The sequence below is a fragment of the Ornithodoros turicata genome, chromosome 5, assembly GCF_037126465.1.
Source record: "Ornithodoros turicata isolate Travis chromosome 5, ASM3712646v1, whole genome shotgun sequence".
Lineage (NCBI taxonomy): Eukaryota > Metazoa > Arthropoda > Arachnida > Ixodida > Argasidae > Ornithodoros > Ornithodoros turicata.
In genome coordinates this window covers 675,164-693,919 of record NC_088205.1, presented here as the reverse complement: position 1 = coordinate 693,919, position 18,756 = coordinate 675,164, and the positions used below count along the sequence as shown (strand labels likewise).

General features: G+C 41.9%; 1 protein-coding gene across 4 annotated transcripts; it reads right to left on the bottom strand.

Moving 5' to 3' along the window:
* Positions 1 to 733: 733 nt before the first annotated feature.
* LOC135393771 (condensin-2 complex subunit H2-like) lies at positions 734 to 18,684 on the bottom strand. Of its 4 annotated transcripts, none has more exons than XM_064624024.1 (17): positions 18,580 to 18,684; positions 17,390 to 17,492; positions 17,170 to 17,315; positions 16,258 to 16,359; positions 16,136 to 16,191; positions 13,208 to 13,292; positions 11,546 to 11,730; positions 10,683 to 10,894; positions 9,344 to 9,516; positions 9,127 to 9,283; positions 8,003 to 8,118; positions 6,801 to 6,879; positions 5,839 to 5,934; positions 5,615 to 5,778; positions 4,917 to 5,069; positions 4,041 to 4,202; positions 734 to 3,929 (listed from the first exon to the last, which is right to left on the bottom strand). In XM_064624024.1, the coding sequence occupies exons 2-17, from the start codon at positions 17,418 to 17,420 to the stop codon at positions 3,705 to 3,707; spliced, it is 2,142 nt and encodes a 713-aa protein (XP_064480094.1). In that variant the 5' UTR covers positions 17,421 to 17,492; positions 18,580 to 18,684; the 3' UTR covers positions 734 to 3,704. The 4 variants fall into 4 exon arrangements, with proteins under 4 accessions (XP_064480094.1, XP_064480095.1, XP_064480096.1 ...); XM_064624025.1 differs by having other exon boundaries at positions 18,506 to 18,592; XM_064624026.1 differs by lacking the exon at positions 18,580 to 18,684 and adding an exon at positions 18,335 to 18,405.
* Positions 18,685 to 18,756: the final 72 nt, after the last annotated feature.

Genomic DNA, 18,756 nt, shown 5'->3' with positions numbered 1-18,756 from the left:
GCACTTTCTCTCGCGAGTTGTTGCACATACCAAACAAGGTGGCCATGTACACACATAATGTCTAGTCTTGGTGTGTTCATTGCTCGTTGAAAAGGAGGCAGCTTATAAGACATTCCCTGGAATCCATTGAAAGTCATATCCAAGTATAGCTAGCTTTGAAAGTTACTCTCAAGTTCCAGAGGATTTCTCAAGTTGCATACTCAAGGGGATACTACGTGGCAAGAGGCATTATCTATCTCAAACTGTTTGCGAACAGAATTGAAATATGATACTCATTTGCATTCATTCCATTCATGCAGTGAGCCATGAAAGGTTGGCTGGACAGCATAAATCAGGAATGAAGAGAATTTGAATTTTCTTTTTTTGTTTCCAGAGCTTCTCGCAGCAGTGAGGGGGGCTTCACTTCAACCCTATCCTGGGGGGAAACTCGCCTCGCGGAGCAATATTGCCACCGTGGATGTTCTTCAAAGGACAAGAAAGAGCAAATCTTTTGATGAAATATACGCATAAACCCTTTCTAGCAAACTAGGGTACTGAAAAAAAAAAAAAAAAAACGAGAAAAAAAAAACGAACAAAAGGCATAAATGCGCAGAAAGAAAAAGCAAAATGCAACATGAGCCTCAAAGGCCTCTAAAAAAGGCTACAATTCCATAGAGTATTCCAAATACAGGGTTGTGTATACTTTCACAGACTGGAGCTTTCTCTAGGAATACCGTAGTAAATAGAGCAGAAATGTGGTTCCTCCAGTTATTTACTGTCCAGACGATAATGCGAACCCACTGAAAACTCCATTTTTAAAATAAAAGTACTATCGTGAGCTTTCGAAAAGGGAACACTGGAGCATGTGGCCTCATTCTGTGTGCAAGTGGAAAGGGTGCTGCATTATCTTCTGTTGCCGTCACAACTGATAATGGAGAGATACACTATTACGACCTGGTGGGGGTGCCGCAGAGGAAGTTATCTCCTATGCCCTTGCACGTTCCCTTTCATAAAGCTCACAGTAGTACCATGTATAACTGGAGCCTTAAGTTTTAGGGTTTAACCAGATTCTTCCCCGGATTGAAGGTTGCCGCTTTAGGATGAAACCGATTTTTACCCGGCAAATTGCCGCCACTGGGGCATATTAACTTGTTTCACAGCAAATGCAGTTACGTCACCTTTTGTACCAAACCAGTACAGTTAGTTTGAGTAACTGAGCTCGATTTATCCTCAAATTCAGCATATAGCAAGTTTTTTCACCCTAATTCGCACGAATCTAGAACACATGTTTACTTACTTAAGTTTTACCTCCCACCCACCCCCCATTTAGAAAAAATATTTCCCGAAAACTTGAGGCTCTACATGTAACACATACAAGCTCATTCACAAGGAAGCATAGTGTTGAGATTAATTATCGTGCCATAATAATTTGTAGCTTTATGTCACGAGACAACTGTGATCATGGTCAGCTCGTTGATTAAGTTTGCCCACCTGAAGGTTCTTGCTGCATCGTATTTAACATCTTTCATGGAAGACAGTGTGTTGTACCCTTCCACCGAGTTGCTGGTATAATGGGCAAGGATTGTATCAATAACCTACGAATCAAAACTTGTTGTTAGGACAGAAAATACTGCGTACACCCAGAAGGGGGGCCCAATTCCATTGTACTGCTCACGACACGGTTGTCTGATTGGATTCGTTGTGAAAGAAAAATATGAAGAAGTTAGTCCCAACCCAGTCAGGACTGGCTACTCCAAAATGCATTTGTGGGTGGTCTGTCTTAAAGAGGCACTAAAATGCAAAAACAACTCGCTCTCAAATGAAAGTTTCAATTAGTGTAATACAAGAAAAATTAGTTGATACTGCGCTACCGTTTATAAGAAAAATGCAATGAAAACAGAGCCGTCTTCGGCGGCATCCAATGAGACAGCAGCAGAAGTGTGCGCTTACGTATCGTGGGGATTTGGAACGGGTCCAATCGTAGTGTTCTGCTCAGATCACTGCTTCATTTCTCAATACCGACTCACTAAATTGTAGCCTACAACAGTTCCACATTTATTTTCGTGTCGTTCGGACAGTGACGCTATGTTTTTCGCCAGGACTGTTTCTTGCTGTGGCACGCGCAGCATGGACTAAAAAACACAGATGCACGAGTTGAAACCATGTTCACTGCTTAGCGCCCAAGCAAGAAAGATTGTAGCTTCAGAATCCAATAAAGGTTTCGAATTACGATAAGTTCGAAATTAACATAGCGTGGAACATGATTTGAAGTGAACTCGTTTTTGCATTTTAGTGCCCCTTAAAATTAGTGATCCACATTTTATTCCATACCAAATCTTCAGACGTTGCAACATCATTTATTTTTAGTAAACATCCGCGGGATGTGGTCCACTTTTAAATACGATACTGGGGCATCATTTTGGTGGGCAATCGAGGAAATACAAACTGCGGACCCAATGAACCGTGTCGCGAGCAGTACAACAAAGACGCAGTATGCCAGAAATCACAGTACTGCCACTATGAGAGGAGAAAAAAAAAGAGCTTCGTTACATGATGTTGACGAACATATAAGCTACCACGTTGCAAAATGCTGTAATATTCTGCACCGAAATTTTGCATTAAAAAAAACTAAATGCAATGACAAAATACATTTTTGGAGAAAAGTTTGGTGTTCTTACTGAGCTTGTTCTCCAACAATTTCATGCGTAATAACCGGGTGTAACGCGGAAACCAAGTATTAGATGAGCCCAATGAGCAAAAAAAATTAAGCGAAGAAATAAATAAAACAAAACTTACGCTTAAGCATCACAATGTCTGATCGGCTGCTACGCATTTCAACGGAAGAAGGCAGGAGCTTCTCTCATTGTTAGGGTCAATCTTGGGATTTTTATGATTGTGCGTCGTTGCACTGTCGTCGATATTCTTCGCTCTTTTCACGTGGCTTATAGACTCTCGATGTTTTTTCTGTCTATAGTGTGCTTAGAAAAAGCACAAACAACCAACCCACGAGAATTAAGTTGTACTCATAAAATGTAATTAGTGATACAATAATGACAATGAACAGCATGGAGATAATTACAAGAAATGTGCAAAAAGGACGCATAAAAATATCTTCTCGAGACACTGTACCATTTAGTTTACAAAAGCAATAACTTATGGACATCCAGTAACCAAGGAGAGATGAAGACTACTGGGAACACATCAAAACTGTGTCCCAGATACATTTTGGTTCTGCAACTAACCTCGCGCATGTATGAAGTGCATGCTTCACTGATTTACATAACTTTGTACATACACACGAAGTTATGAAAGGCACACACAGCGTGTTTGGATTTGTTAGAACACCCGCTGCTAGGAGGTATTTACACGAAAATAGAAACTTGAGCGAGCTGTATAATATCAAATGGTCAAGACATACTGGACGATGGGACTCTCGTTTGAGACATATAAAAAAAAAATGTAATATCTAAAAATTCCAACATTAAATCTCTCAGAATGCTAAAAATTTTGCTCGCCATAATACAAAAATGCTAAAACCCTGAAGTATATAATATAACCAATCCAGAAAACTCGCATGCTGTGGACATCTACAGCATCAAAACGGATAAAACGTATAATATCCCCGTTGCGAACAGTCCACTTTGTATAGGTAGCAGAACAAACTGGAACTACCATGCAGCTGTCCGGAAAGACTGTTCAATTCACTTCCCGGCATCCCAGAAACATCATGACACTGTTGCTAGCTCTCCCGCGTCGAACGAGTCCTCCGCCAACATGGCCAGCGCTGCAGCACGAGACTTGATTTTTGCGTGAGCCGTCCGCCGTTGCGCATCACGACACTGGTTGGCACGACCATTCTGTCGCTGAGAGAGCTCATCCAATCCCACGCTGAGAGAGTCACCCAGGACATCACTGACATCCCTCACCTGCTCAAGTGGTTGTCGCTTTGCCTGCATCAACACAAAATGCGAGCTTCTTTTAGCTGGAAAAAGCCCCTCAAAGTGATTTCCCATAATGGCCCACCTACTCAGCCAATCCAGACTGAATTGGGGGAAACAAACCTGCTTGCGCCGCCGCTCTTGTTGCGTTGTGGTAGAAGATGGGGCGGAAAACTCTTCCAGCTCCTCGAAATATTGTTTTCGAGAGAGAAGCGTCAAGCGCAGGGTGTCCATGCCCTTTTCTAGGTCTCCGTCCTTTGTTAGCTGGATGTTGTAGTTGTTTGCCTGGGATAGAAAATGCACACATACAAAAATTAGGTTTCCAAAAGGGGTTGTTAATGAAACAACTTCTAAGAATGGCAAAAACTGTTTTTTGTTTTCCCCTTCAGCATTGAAAAAAATTGCTCCAAATTTCCGATGCGAAAGTAAATATAGTTCAAGAAGTACATAAAGGCCTGCCAAAATTGCCCGTTTAGTCGTACTAGCCAACTATTTGTTCTTTTAACGTCAGATGGGATGTTGTACATTTTGCATGTTTCAGTGAGACCAAAGAAAAAATATTCCACTCTTTATTTATACATATGGTGAGCGATCATACTCTCACGAATCATAGTAGCTGAACGGTGAAAAGTTAGGTTATCTCCGTATCTTTTGCCAATTCTGCTTTAAAAAAAACATATCTGAGAAAGTTACTCTTCCATTTCAGGAAGTTAAAGTTACTGCATTCCCACATAACAACTTGGCTTTGTTTGCTAGTTTTAAGTCAAGTCTCGCGATAATGGTTATATTGTGCTCAATTTATATTTGTGTGTTCAACAAATCGAGTCATTTACATATAATTCATATTACACTACGCTATGTTCTCTAATTTTCCACGTGTAGTGTACGTGAGCATTTATATAATCCATAGTGGGTCCTCTTATTTGGAAAACCATCAAAGTAGCCTAAATACCTGCATGCAAACCACTTTGAACCTGTTGAGAGACTTTGAGTGATTACCAGCTGTAAAGAAGCGGTGAAGTAACGTGGAACCTCCCAGAGTCTTGCACCTTGGCAGATATGCTGGAAGGATAGTGTCTGCTTTGACGTTGAGTTGCTGAACTTGTCCAAGAGTCGTGTACTGTATGTACGTATGTCAAACACCTCCCTCGTCTGAAACAACTCTGTAACTTTACTACCTCAAAAAAGCAAAAGTGCTTAAAGGGGCACTAAAATGCAAAAACAACTTGAAAGCCCGCGTTTGAATCAGTATAATGCTCGCAAAATTATTTCACATTTAGAAGAAAAATGCAATGAAAACAGAGGTGTCTTTGGTGGCAACGAATGGATCCTCGGGTAGCAAGGAATGGTGGCATCCAATCAGACAGCAGGACGAGCGTGTAGATGTGGCTCTTGTTGTAGCATGATTTATATTGCCGCATTTTTCGATACCGATTTACTGAATTGTAGCCTAAAACAGTAATCCCAAATGTTCTAGTGACACCGGCGTGCTACGTAAGTCCCACTATGTTTATCACCAGAACTGCCCCATGGCGTGGATGCACAAAACCATCCAATGACAGGCAATGACAACCACAACAAACTATAAACAAAAGGCAACCAACAGCTCTAGAAAACTTGGGAATGAGATTTTTGGGTATTATCTCTACAAGCTGATGGCTCCATTGCGTATGTCATCGAACAATATAAAATAATACCTCTTCCTCCTCCTCAAGGATGGGTCGTATCTTGGCTTCCCACTCTTGCACCCTCTTCTGAAGTTCTGACACTTTGAAATCCGTCGAGTGGAACTCCTTGATGCGTGCCCTCACCACGTCTTCATAGGTAGGCTCACCACCTTCACCTTCTGGAGCATCCACAGCTGGTGCACAAAATGATATGTTATTTGTACGATTGAGAAACATAAGGTCTACGCTCTTGCCTCTCACTGTGTCTCCACTGGGCCTTAAAGCGCAGGCATCTCGTGACAGAAAGTCATTCTCCAGGAAATCTGGCAGGTCCTCCTCGAAGCCTTCATCTGCAGCAGCATCCAAAGAAAAGTTAGACACATCATGTTACTACCATAGTTAGTTAATCACTTACGGTACACACACTTCGATAATTCGTCTTTCTTTTCTTTTTTAATTCCGTCGAATTTGAAGGTCCCATCAAATGCCCATATGTTTCTCTCGACAAAAAAGTTTGTTATTTCGAACGTAATAACAGTGCACATTGTGTAATTTGACTGATGCGTCCACGTAGAGAGCACCCGTGTTGTACAGTACCTAGCAACAGAACAGATCAGCACAAGTAATGGCAAGTGTGCCAAGGAGGAAACTTTTTTTTTCATTTTTCTCCCTTTTTTTTTTGTTGTTGTTGTTGTTTCGAGTGTCATCGGGCTTTCATGCAGAACCCGTCTGTTTTGTGGGCAGAACCGGCAACTCCGCGGCTAGCTACGTCAACGCGTGGCAGATACAAAATGCTGTCGATCGGCATCGAGGGAGCCATTCTCGAAGATGTTGCAAAAGGACATCTCAGGTTCAATGACATTCGTGGAAGCGGACAACATCGTTGAAGGTTCAAGTGTGTAGGCCACTTACAGGACGCCGATACTGCAGCGCGGAAGATGGCGAAAGCGAAACTGAAGAGTACTTCGTTGAGAGTGCACAGTGTGAGTGACCTAGTGCAGGCGACGCTGAAGCTGGACTCAACGCCCTGGAGCTTTATTTGTCGTACGAAGATAACGCCGAAAGGGCATTTTATTGCATCAACCTCTACGTGAAATGCTTTCAGACGCGCATTTCAAGCGCGGACGACAGCACACAATCTTTTTGCTACATAACACGCACAAGATACGTAATAAAAATGAAAAGTTTTTAGGAACAATATGAACACTGTGCGCACCATGGTCACCATCAGCACCATGGGAATCTTCCAAGTCCTCATTTTCAGCTTGTTTACTTTCCTCTTCCAGCTGATTTTCCTAAACACAAATGAAAAACACCTTTGTCATCATCATCATCATCAGACGGCTGAGCACAACTTCCCTGTCAATCAAGAAGGCCTCGGAGCTCGCCAAACATTTTCCAATTAATCGTGGTCCATAAAAGAATGAAGTTCAAAATTTGAGCTGCGCGAATATTCGATAATTTTGAATATGAAACAAATCCTATTTTCAGTATTAGAAATTTTCGTATATTTTTTTAATAGCATCGAACGGAGGTATCACTATCGCCATTCTGCAAGTGGCTTTCGCCTCATCATAAACTAGAGTTAGGTGAAGCCCACTTCACGTCACCGCCATTTTTCTTTTGGCTCGTACCCATTAAAGGAAAGCTTCGGTGTTTTATATATTTTTGCCAATATTCTGTCACTAAAATCTACAATTTCTGCGAGCTCATGGTCAACACTGTACTCTGGGCACTGAACAGTCCAGTAAATGTACTCGCAGCTTTCAGAGTTACATTTAGAGCTGGGATTAGCTGGACAAAAAAAATTACTAAAATCAAGACAGAAATCGGAACAAGAAACGCCGAAAAATGGGGACACCTTCCGGGACAATGTACCCATATCTGAGTAATTAGCTCTACATATTTGAACTTGTTTCGCATCACCGAAACTGACAGTCTATTCTTGTATGTCGAGGGATATGGTCAGGACCATTTCGAGCATCTATTACTTGACTTTCCCTGACTCCCCTGCTTGTTTCTTTCTCTTGTGTACTCTTGAATCTTGTTTCAATTATCCCCTCACTTGTTGAGGTGATTCTGGAGCTTCACACAATATCCATATTTGTAAAACCTTTGCAATAGTAATTTTGCTAATCGCGCAGCTCTACTCAAGATAATATTCAATTTGTTTAGCGCCCGTGAGCATAATATACCGCGAGAAAATGTTCTTTTTTCTTTCTTCCCTTCATTATCGGGCTACGTCACGAAGCTCCCACATATCGCAACGACACATTGCAGGTACTGAAGCTGAGGGGGCCCCGGTGACAAGTGCACAGTGTGTGTCTCTGTTTGTGGAGCAATAGAGCGCCGTATTAGTGAGGGTCACCCTTTAAAGCCAGAACACGCAGTTTTCCAAAAAAGGAGGTGGTGACTCACTTTCATCTTCTGCTGTTCCAGCTCACGCTTTCTCTTCACTGCCTGGATAAGGAGGTCCTCAGTTCCTGGTGTGACTTTATCTTTTTTCGTGATGAATCGCGACGTGTATGGCATTACTGCAACATCAACGAGGAGTTGTCGTTTCAAAAGGGTGCGATTTCTGCATTGCAGGACACGTTTTTGATTGCACGCCAGGGGATTCTCCTCACTCGCGATACAATGCTCTTTTCAAAGAAAGTGGTCATTATTGTCTGTGGTGGTCTTGCTTTTTCGAATGGAGCAGCTTCTCTCGATGATCCAGATACCCAGTAATTGTGTCAGCACGGAATCTGTCGCGCTCACCAAGAAGAATTGAAAATGAATAAGAGCTTGCATGCACATAAAAGCTTTCTCGAAAGTGAGTGCTTGTCACCTTCCTTTTGTTCCCTCGCACTCATAGTCACGGAAGACCCAACTTGTTTATTTTACATTCTCAGATGCAAATGCCATGAATCACAAAACGAGCGCGAAGCAACGCAAAATAATGCGGATCAAGAAACAAAACGGGTAAAGGAAGAGAAAAACAAGTGCATAGTGTTTGTGCTCATTACAGTATCTACGATTGTCTGACATACATACATACATAGAATGTATGTTAGACATATCTACTACTTAACTGTGAAAAGGATAAGATATGTTTTTATATTATTCCATACGTCGTACGCGATTATGTTTTATTATTGTTTATCGTTCATATTATGTTCCTGATGTTCTCGTGTCCAACAAAGGGTTAAATCAACCAGGCTTACTTGCTTTGCTGACCAGTAAAAACCAGCAAATTGAGACGTCATTACAGTGATTCATTTCTTGCTCCTCCTTCCTCCTGCACTAATGTTGTAGTAGGGCGCAGCTGGCCAATCTCACTCCAATTGACCGTTCCAACTACATGTACTCAGTATTTTCTCCCATCCTAATACGCGACTTTGATGGGAACCTAGCGTCGGTTCAAATTTGCGGGGTTGCACAGTGATATGGTCTTTTATAGTGGCCTTCTCATTATCATAGTCCTTCATTATAATGGTCTTTGTTGAAAAGGCATTCGTTCTAAAGGAGTTTGAGTATAGAAACAAAATGTAACTGCGTACATTCTTCGCGACAGTAGTCTGCCACAGGGAGCTGAATGATTGTTTCAGTAATCTCTGTAGTGTTGGGCCGGCGTGCACGGATCTTGACACGGATGGGCTTTTTAAGCTCGGGATGCTCCGCCATGACATCAGCCAGCTTCTTTACAACCAACATACACTGCAAGTTCATGAAATACATTAGTGTTTCGAGAGCAGAACACACGACTGAAGAGCCTGCCTCATTTCTGACCCTCTCCGGCTTGACCTTGCGGACAATGCTAGTGCTCTTCTTAGGAACAGGGACTGCAGGCACAGGTTCTTCACACTCTGAAGGGCACTCCTCAAAGGCTCCCACATTGTCACAGGGCATGACGGGCATCTCACTGCACATTTCTTGCAGACAAGACCCATCTGTAAGACGAGGAATATGTGAAATGCCAATTTTCATGGAGAAGGTGGCCTTAAGAAAATACTAAATGAACTCGCGTAATACGTTATTAGGCCAATAATACAATGACACCAAGTGCCTTTTGCAGATAAAAGAGACTTTGGGACATTTTTATTGCTTTACTCGGTTCAATCTTGAGATAATTTGACCTAATTTGCTGACACAAAATATAGCCTCCCGAGTGCAAGAAGCACGAGTGAAGGGTACAGACAAATATCCATAATACAGATAATAAGGCATTTTTACTGTCTGGATAATATAAAAAAATCTATGTCCATGCACTGACTAGTGAAAATGACTGCAAAGGGCCAAAAAGTTGGTTTTGAATGTTTTTGGAACAGCTCAACTTCTCTACGTTAAGAGGGTCCCTACTCCGTGGGGAACGACGTGCTCCGCTTACAAAATTTTACATAAAGCATCCATACTCATTCGGTTTCTAAAGTTGATCGTTCTGACGAGGCCCTCTCTACCAGAATTCTTTTATTTTATTTTTAATAGCCTACTTTTACAAACCAAGCAGTCAATTTCTGGGCAGACACTTTGCCAAACTTGTATAAAGGAGTACAGAGGGCGGTTTAAGACATTCGATGAAAGCATATGCGTCAATTTACCACAAAAGGTTTTGATGCACGCATTCCCCAAATGCAGCCATGCTCGTTCACTCTACTTGGGGTGTAACGAGGAGGAGAAGGACAGTGTGGTCAGTCGAGGTCAGTGCCTGCCTTTTTTTTCTCCTTTTGTAAACCTGTCCCCCCTGGGGATTAAGGATTGAAAGAATGGGCATATGCATGGAGGATTTCATTGTCCCGCCCAAGTTTCCCTGTGTGCTGTGCTTCTTCAAAGGCATGAACAGCTGACTAGCAGACCGCATTCCTTTGAACCGTCACCGTGGTCAGTGTAAGATGACAGGCTGGACCTATTCTCCACTGCCATTGCATGTGGTCACTTTCCGTAACATACTGTAAATTCAATTTCTGCGATAATTGATGCTCTGTGGTGTGCGTTACTTGTCATCTTACTGACCTACTTAACAGTTTCCCAGAGAGAAAACAGGGAGTTTAAGCTCAACATTTAGCAGGAACTAGGACAACAAAGTAGCAATTTTGGCAAAAGAGTGAATTCAACCTACCGTGACTGAAATCATTCTCTATAGGGACATCATCATCATGTATGGATGGCGCAGGGCTGTCAGGTGATGCTTCGCTATCTGTCCGCAAGCGTTCTCTAGCTGGTGATCCATCACTTAGGGGCCTCACTCCACTTTGCAGCTTCCCAGAGAGGTGGAGGCGCAGCTCATTCACCTTCCAATCCGACTTGTGGCCAACTAAGTCGCCTTTCAAGCTATCAACATTGCATCATAATTACAGTGCTCTCATGAAAACATTTGTTTCTAATCACTGACACAACATTCTAATCACATCAATGGGCACATCTTTCAGTAAGATGACAGGCTTACTCTCAGCTGGCACCCTTAAACGATCACCTATTCAGTCTCCAAAGAATCTTATCAATTCCTGTCAGTCTGCTCAGGATCTTTTTGGCTGCTTACCGACACATGTTCTTTTGTTGACATAATGTCTTTCCGATATAAGCAGCTCTACCAACAGACTGTTCAGAATGTTCCTCTTGACAGCACTACTATATGTCTGTTGACCTGTAATTTGCTACATGTTATCGAAACACGCGTTTAAGTACCAACTACCCCCGTTAACACATCAGTGAAGCCGTACTACCAGGACGAGCGACAGTGTCCACCCCCTTATTCATCATGTACACAACTATAACTTCACGTAGAAATCTAGCCAAATATTTTCGAGCCCACACGCGGAAAGCATGACTATACAGAACAAACTAGAATAGTTGGACATATTTTGGCTTATGCAGATTTTGACTGCTACAACGTTGTGGCTCCTAAAAGAATGGGGATTAAACAGTAAACAAGCTCAACTGTACATGTATGACCATCTTTCAAGTAACAGTGAATGTACTAACTCAAGCAGACGAGTTGAAGGGGCTTTGTCATCTTCGTCGAAGAAGGAGAGGCTCAGCGGCGTCCGGTCTAAATGTTTTAGCTTATGCTTTTTTGCGGAAGAGGACGTCGCACGACCCCGACCACTCGGACAGTCGTCCAGGGAGTCCGTGTCGTCCACTACGTCTACATTCTCGCGCAAGATGAACTGCATTTACGAAAGATAAAAAAGTAGTCAGTCAATGAGGCAGCGTAAAAGAAGAAGAATAATGAGGTAGTAGACACATTTAGAAGGTTGCAAAACTTGACCCCAAGTTATGCCGGATAAATGACAGCTATCTGCACTCCAGGTTTCATAGCAAACGAGGTAAGAGATTACTCGTATAAATTCCATGCAGCGCACCTGAGCTCAGCCGTCAACATACACCTCCAGCAAGCCCCGTGTGTTGTACACCGTTCACATTGTGTGAGGTTTCTTTTAAGGTTGATTGCACTGAAGGGGAGTGCAGTCCCGAGTTCTGCTCAAATTTATCGAGACTGCATTCGATCTCAACTCAAAAACGTCGACGAGACAAAAGTAACACAAAAAAAAACGGTAAGATCTCGCGCACAATGACGATTCTGTTTTATGTTTGCCTATATGAAACAATGCTGCTTCAACAGATAATGCTTCCTTGTATCAGCATATCCAACATGGCAAAAGAAGATGATGATGCAGTGACGATCGCCAAAAACAATTTTTAGTGCAGAGAATGTACAAAAGAACTGTTATAACGTCAGAAGGTATTTCTTATGACTACACACAAGGTTTGCAAGCAGTCTATAGCAAGCTTAGAAGATGAGCACCGCGAATGTACTCACATCATGGCATTGTTTTGTTGTTGTTTCTTCTCACAAATGTTCCGGCTTTTTAAATCCTGAACCGAATCATTTCCAAATATTTCCGATAATATTTCCAAATTGAATACAGAATTCTATATTCAAATTTCAAATTGATGTTTCTTCCAAATAGGATATATTCAAATAGCTGCACACGCAAGGCCAAAAACTGCACTACAGAGAGGGCAAAAAACAAAGTGAGCGCTGCTCCATATATGAGAACATGTGTATCCAGTCTGGTTATACAACTACACATTTGCTTCATGTTTTAGTATTCGGTTTTATAACTGTATTTGCTTCATTTCTGATTTGGTTACGAGTTTCGTTTATGTATCTATTCGCTTCTGTAGAGCTCCAAGTTTACATATCAACTTTTTTCCTCAATACTCTGACATATAGTCCCCTCCTTTCCCACAATGTCACTACAGGAAGGAAGTTGAACGTAGCAGAAATGGCGTTTTTTACTAATGTCATACACGAATAAGAAAACAAATGTTTACATTGATCCGAGCTGAAGACTTGGGTAATGATACAGCTTCGGAAGGTTGTTACGTCATGTAAGTGGCCCAACAGACATAATATGTCTGCTACAGGAAATTGTGCAGTTTTGTAGGGTTAAATTTGTGGAAAAATGACCATCGCAAAGTTTGTAAAAAAGTTAGGTCCTCGCAATATTTACCGCTTTTGCAGCGTACCTTTTTTCGTGGCAAGGATGCTTCGTGCCATTTCAGTAGAATTTGTTCTATTTGTAGAACACACGCAGTGCACAAATAAAAACGGGAACCCCTTTAAAAATCTCGATTCACCTCATGGTCCTTTTGTCTCCGCTGTTGAGCATGACCTGGATCGTTTTCTTTGGATGCCTTCTGACCTTGTTCCTCTCCCTTGTTGCTAAAAATAGTAGAAAGAAGAGTCCAAGAAAAAAATAAAGAAGACCACTTAGAAGATATATTCGCGTAAATTTGTAATCTTTGGAGTATTTTACGTAGGACAGATTCCACCGTGGCGGAAAGCACGTTGCCGGTATAATACGTTAACACACCTCGGTGCAGCTGGCCTCATGGAGCACGAGCAACGTCGTGCTTTACGCTTATTTGAACCACGTCTCACTGTTGGAGGAGTTAAAATTAAAGAAGCAAAGGATGTGAAAGAAAATGAACGCGACAAGTTTGAGCAGAACAGCCAGCTCAGCAGGAATGATTCTGAAGTCCACAGTCCGTTGGACTCCGTACTTACGTGGAAATACGACGGCGGACAGCCATGTAGGGAACAAGCAGAAAGTTAGGTGACAGGTTTCTTTCACTGGGCCTAAGTGTAACTTACTCTACAAAAAGGTTTGTAAGAACCCCACGTGCCGCTTGGACGTAGGTATTGTTCAAATTCGTGCGAATGCCACAGTTATTTTAACAATTATAAGGTTAATGGCACGTTATTATGGCACGTTAAGGTTATGGCAATTATAAGGTTGCACGTAAAAATACGGCGTTGACCATACGTGGGAATGCTGCATGTAGTAAAATATAGGATGCAACGTTTACATGGTGTTTCCAGAGTGTCACAGTGTGGGGGGATTTTAATGGTCCCAACAGTGGTTTAGAAAGCATCGCTCAAACAGCATCCTGTTGCCAATCGTCAAATAAACTGTGACATGGAATTCTGCGCAAAATAAATTCAGCATACTGCACTTCACAAGGGTTGTTCAGTCCCACAGAAACACTTTCATAAGTTGGCAACTGCTATATTGGTGTCTTATTTCCCAACTGCTTGCGCGGATGTGCACCAATGACCCCGGGGACTGACGGGAGTGGGGACAAGTGGGGATGGACCCCACTCCAGGGCTGGTTCTGATCCATTATGCTACCCAAGTGAGTGTGCTTTGACATGCGCCGAGGGTGGTTCGCTGGAGAGGATAAGGTACATCGAGTTTCAGAGTGGGGTTAACCTTGTACATTCACTTGACATTACTGTAAATCTTCACAATAACGAAAGAAACTTGAGCGTTCAAGTCAATTACAAAATGGAATGCCAGATTCCTCATTACGGCAAAGTCTGTTTCATGAATAGGGCATTCGATGATTTCAAATCTTTTCGTCCTGACAGCCCAGGATGGAGCCGTATAAACCAAGCTGCATTCCGATGCCCGCACGCATGTACATTGCTGTTCCATTTATATGGTACTCGGCACATTAAACGGGCACTAAAATGTACATCCGCGGCAAGCTGATTTTAAATTACGTTAAAGGCCGCATTTATTTTGTGTGGCCGTTATTACTTAAAATTTCCATTCAGTTACCAAGTTACAATCAAAATCATTCCAAACTCTTTCTTCTCTAGGCAGCACTTCACTTTACACATCCAGACGTTGCACTACAGGATATATGTGCCCACTGCGGTGTCGCTATAGAGAAATACTAGCGCGACCATTAAAACGAAACAATGTCGTTCATTGGTACCTGCTGGTGAGATTTATGGATAATTCGCTGCATTGGAACATTTCCCATTAATGTAGCCAACGGCAGTTAAGCGAGTCATTTTTCAAACGCAGCAAATGTGCATGTACAAGACCATGTGCTGGCTATGTTCCAAACGCACAGATACACAGCAGGATCGCGAGCACATATTATGTTGCCACCATTACAGATGCATAATGTAAAACCCCGAGACTAGGGAACACGAAAGGACAGACACAAACACCAAGTCTCAAACACAGCTGAAAATTTTACTTCACAGTGTCGGGGTTTTACATTATGCATCATCTTCACCAGCTTGCTTGCTTCCTAGCCGTTTTTTTCATTACCATTACAGAGTCTTGAGGATGTGATTGGACGACAGCAACGACAGTATTTTCGTAGATGTTTCAACAGTGTTTCAACAATGACGCACGGTTGCACTAAGTATTTTGAGAAAGAAAATACAACCCGGAATATACACCCGGATTTTGAGAAGGAAAATACAACCCAATATTTACCCCCACGATTTTCCTGAAAAATACAACCCGAAAAAATCAGGCCCTATTCATAGGGGAGTGTCAATGTCACCTTATCCAAACTTCCCACTGGTAAACCTAGAATTTGGCCCCTCCCATTAATTAGGCACAAAAATTCGAATATCGGAAGAAATTGTTCCCACGGGATGTCTTTTCTACTGCCTTTTCAACCCAGAAGTGTGTGTGAGCTCAGCCTCAATGCACATCCTGTGCCTGCATGACCACTGACAAAACAGTCCAAGATAGTGGGTTCCATTCCAAAGCACCTCCAGTTTTTGTGAGATAGCTCAGTCAGAAAAAAAAAAAACATAATAATAAGCACATTTGAGTCATAATATGTGCAAAAAATCGAGCCACGCTTTTAAGAAATGGTTCGAAATATTGCGAGTGGAAATACATTGGCTCTACAGATCAACTGATCGTGCCAATGGCCTTGTACGAAAAATCAAAAAGCAACAATTTTTTGAGTAAAAAACAAACTGGTCGGTGACAGTACTTCTTGTATGACTTTTTTCCAGCTTATTTTTAGGCAAATTTGGAAAATGTACCGACATAACTCTCAAGCAGGATAGCAGGCAGAAATCTGCCGAAAATCTTACGTGGATTTACAATTGATGCTGTTTACCAGCTGCGCAAACTGCGTACGTTTTTAGCAACATAAAAAATAAAGTACATTCTGCCTGTGTCAGGTACTTTCGCAATTTACAGCAAATGCTATGATGGTCTGTTACGATATCACAGCTCCTACCTGCCATGATTGAGACCTGCAGCCATCTTGTGCACAAGTGAGAACAAGTACTCGACCTGTAACGAAATAATAAAGATTGGTTCACAATATGCAGGCTTCCCATGAGCAGTAGTGGTGCCTACCTTTCTTCCATAGACAGCAGCACTTCCTTGAATGAGAAGCGCCGCTTCTGTGAAGTTAATTGTGGACTCTCCATTGTTAAAACTGATAGGTGTATGCAAGAGCTGCAAAGACAAAAGCAAAATAATAATAATAACCTTTTCCTCCATTGCTGACATATTTATACTGATAGAACGTCGTTGTTGTCCAAACATAAACACCCACGTGGTCCTGCTGTGTGCTTGGCTGAGAGGAGTTCATGACGTAAGCCTACTCACGTCCCGCTATTTTTGCGTAGTAACTGCACCCCCTGAATACAGTGTGTGTATGATAGTGAGGATTCGTGAGAACCGGAAAAATCATTTCGTGGTCCCTTTAAATTTTCTGCTAATGAGAACAAACTTGTTTCTCAAAGTACTAATACGGGACAAACTCCCAAACTGGTAGCTTATGCGCACAAACGTTCTACTGGAGAATATTATTCCCCTTCTAAAATGAAGGAGTGCCTCCGAGCTATCACTATCAGACCTATGCCTGGTTGATAGAGGTACATAAAGAAATCACCGAGGTGCTATTTATAATAATTGGGAATAAAGGTGCATTTTAGTAGCAAATTTATTGGCTGTGGCGAGACAACAAAATCGACAGGATCGTACTTTGGACAAGATAGCTAGCACTTGATTCGCGAGCATAAATTTTTTTCGCGACCATTTTGCAGTCGCGACATTTTCCAGAATTAACGGGTCACAAATATTAGCGCATTTACAGCATATCACGTTCACAATGGTAAGCAGCTGTCTCATTTTACTCTCATTCAAAAGGTGGCAACGAGTCAATCACATAATTCCCATACAAGCTGAACGCGTGAAAAGGAAAGCATTTTTCTTTTCCTCACATTTTCCAGCTTTGTTACAGCAAAGAGTTTTCTGTCTTACCTCATCCAAGTATTCATCTAGGTACTTTGAGATGTTGATCTCCCAGTTTTTAGTGAGGTCCCGCACCGGTACAAGGAGGTCTGCAAACCTTGCTTCGAGCTCCCGTTCCTGCGTCCTCTGCTGTTGTGATGCAGTACCAGCAGTCTCTGCATTCCATTCATTATTAACATCAGACATTAAATGTCCCGACTGACTGCTATAATGACTTTTATGGGCCTACCTCTAAAGGCTTGCGATGTTCCACAAGCCATTTCAATGAAGGACTTGCTTCTCAGTCCTGTCCTTTGCCAAGTAGTTCACGACTTCCTATAGAAAGTTTGTACCTGTAACAATTTCCAGACGTTAAGGTTATCCTACTGTCATAGGTTCTACACACAAAATGTTCACTGCATACAGTTCTGAAAGAAACATAAAGAGCTCTTGTTGTCTTTTTCAAGTTACTGAGCAATTAAGATATATTAGTAACAGCAGTGTAACTGTCCAACTACAAGGACTTGGTTGAATAAAACTGTGGGTGAAAGTAGGTGGAAAGCAGGATGCAGGCTTTGCATGATTCAAGTAAACAAGTCTCAACTATGTACACATCTTTGAATGAACTTCCTCACAAAGTACTACTGGTTCTCACTGTTACTTTACCCATAGAAAAAATGTACTTGTTTGGCCCTGACCCCAGTTTCACCCCAGACTCAGGGAAATGTCGCCATCTACTGACTTATACCAGATACTTACTTATACCACTTACTTACTACTAACTTATACCAGATCGTTCGCGTCTTACCTCTATGTTCTAAAAAGAGCACAATCGTAAAGGTGGTTATACTTAAAGATCATCAAGTGAAATATCCAATGCGACATATAACCCTCCTATGCTGCAATAAGCTAGTGCCTCTAACATTCAAAACACCTGGATTATAAACTGATGAATGCTGAACGCTGTCGAACCCATACCAAGTACGTGGCTGGATTGCCATCATCACTGCCAGCATGATAAAACCAAGAAAGAAAAGAAAAACGAATGAGCGCCCACTCAGCGTTACATAAACGTTGCTTTCTCGATATATTTCTACGTGGTTCACAATATTTACTAGAGAAGGACACCTAACGAAAGTCACCGAGGCACATCTTAACGTCACAACAATGAACTGAGACTGGTCGCATACTTAACTGTTTGGGGGTACTTTAGCGTGTTAGCATGCATTTGGAAAATTTAACAAACGCCCTAAAAACATGCAACCCACTTTTTTAACCCGTGCTGAGGCCATTTTGAAAATGCTACCCGCCAATGGCCAAACTATGAAAAGAGCGTTTCATGTGGTCTAGTAACTTTTACCCTTACCAAACGACCTAGAGCATGCCATTTCCAAGCGACATTCAAGTAGATGGGATAAAGAAGGCACAAAAGGCTCTTACTGGTGAACTGAGACCGTTGAAACAACAGAAAACTGACGAAAGCACCATAATCCACCATCACTAGTCAATCAACATAGACACCAACAACGGTTTGGCGAGCGAGTTGTTTCTGCCAGTTCCTGCTTCTTTGATTTACTTTTCATTGGGTGTTTCAAAACAAAAATGCTTAAACTTTTA

Excerpts from the sequence above, each read along its gene's own strand:
- LOC135393771 (XM_064624024.1), bottom strand. The coding sequence starts at position 17,420 with ATGGCTTGTGGAACATCGCAAGCCTTTAGAG. Across the intron at positions 16,192-16,257 it reads CTGCTGTCTATGGAAGAAAG|GTCGAGTACTTGTTCTCACT; the intron begins GTAGGCACCACT and ends ATTTCGTTACAG. Across the intron at positions 9,517-10,682 it reads AGAGAATGATTTCAGTCACG|ATGGGTCTTGTCTGCAAGAA; the intron begins GTAGGTTGAATT and ends CTCGTCTTACAG.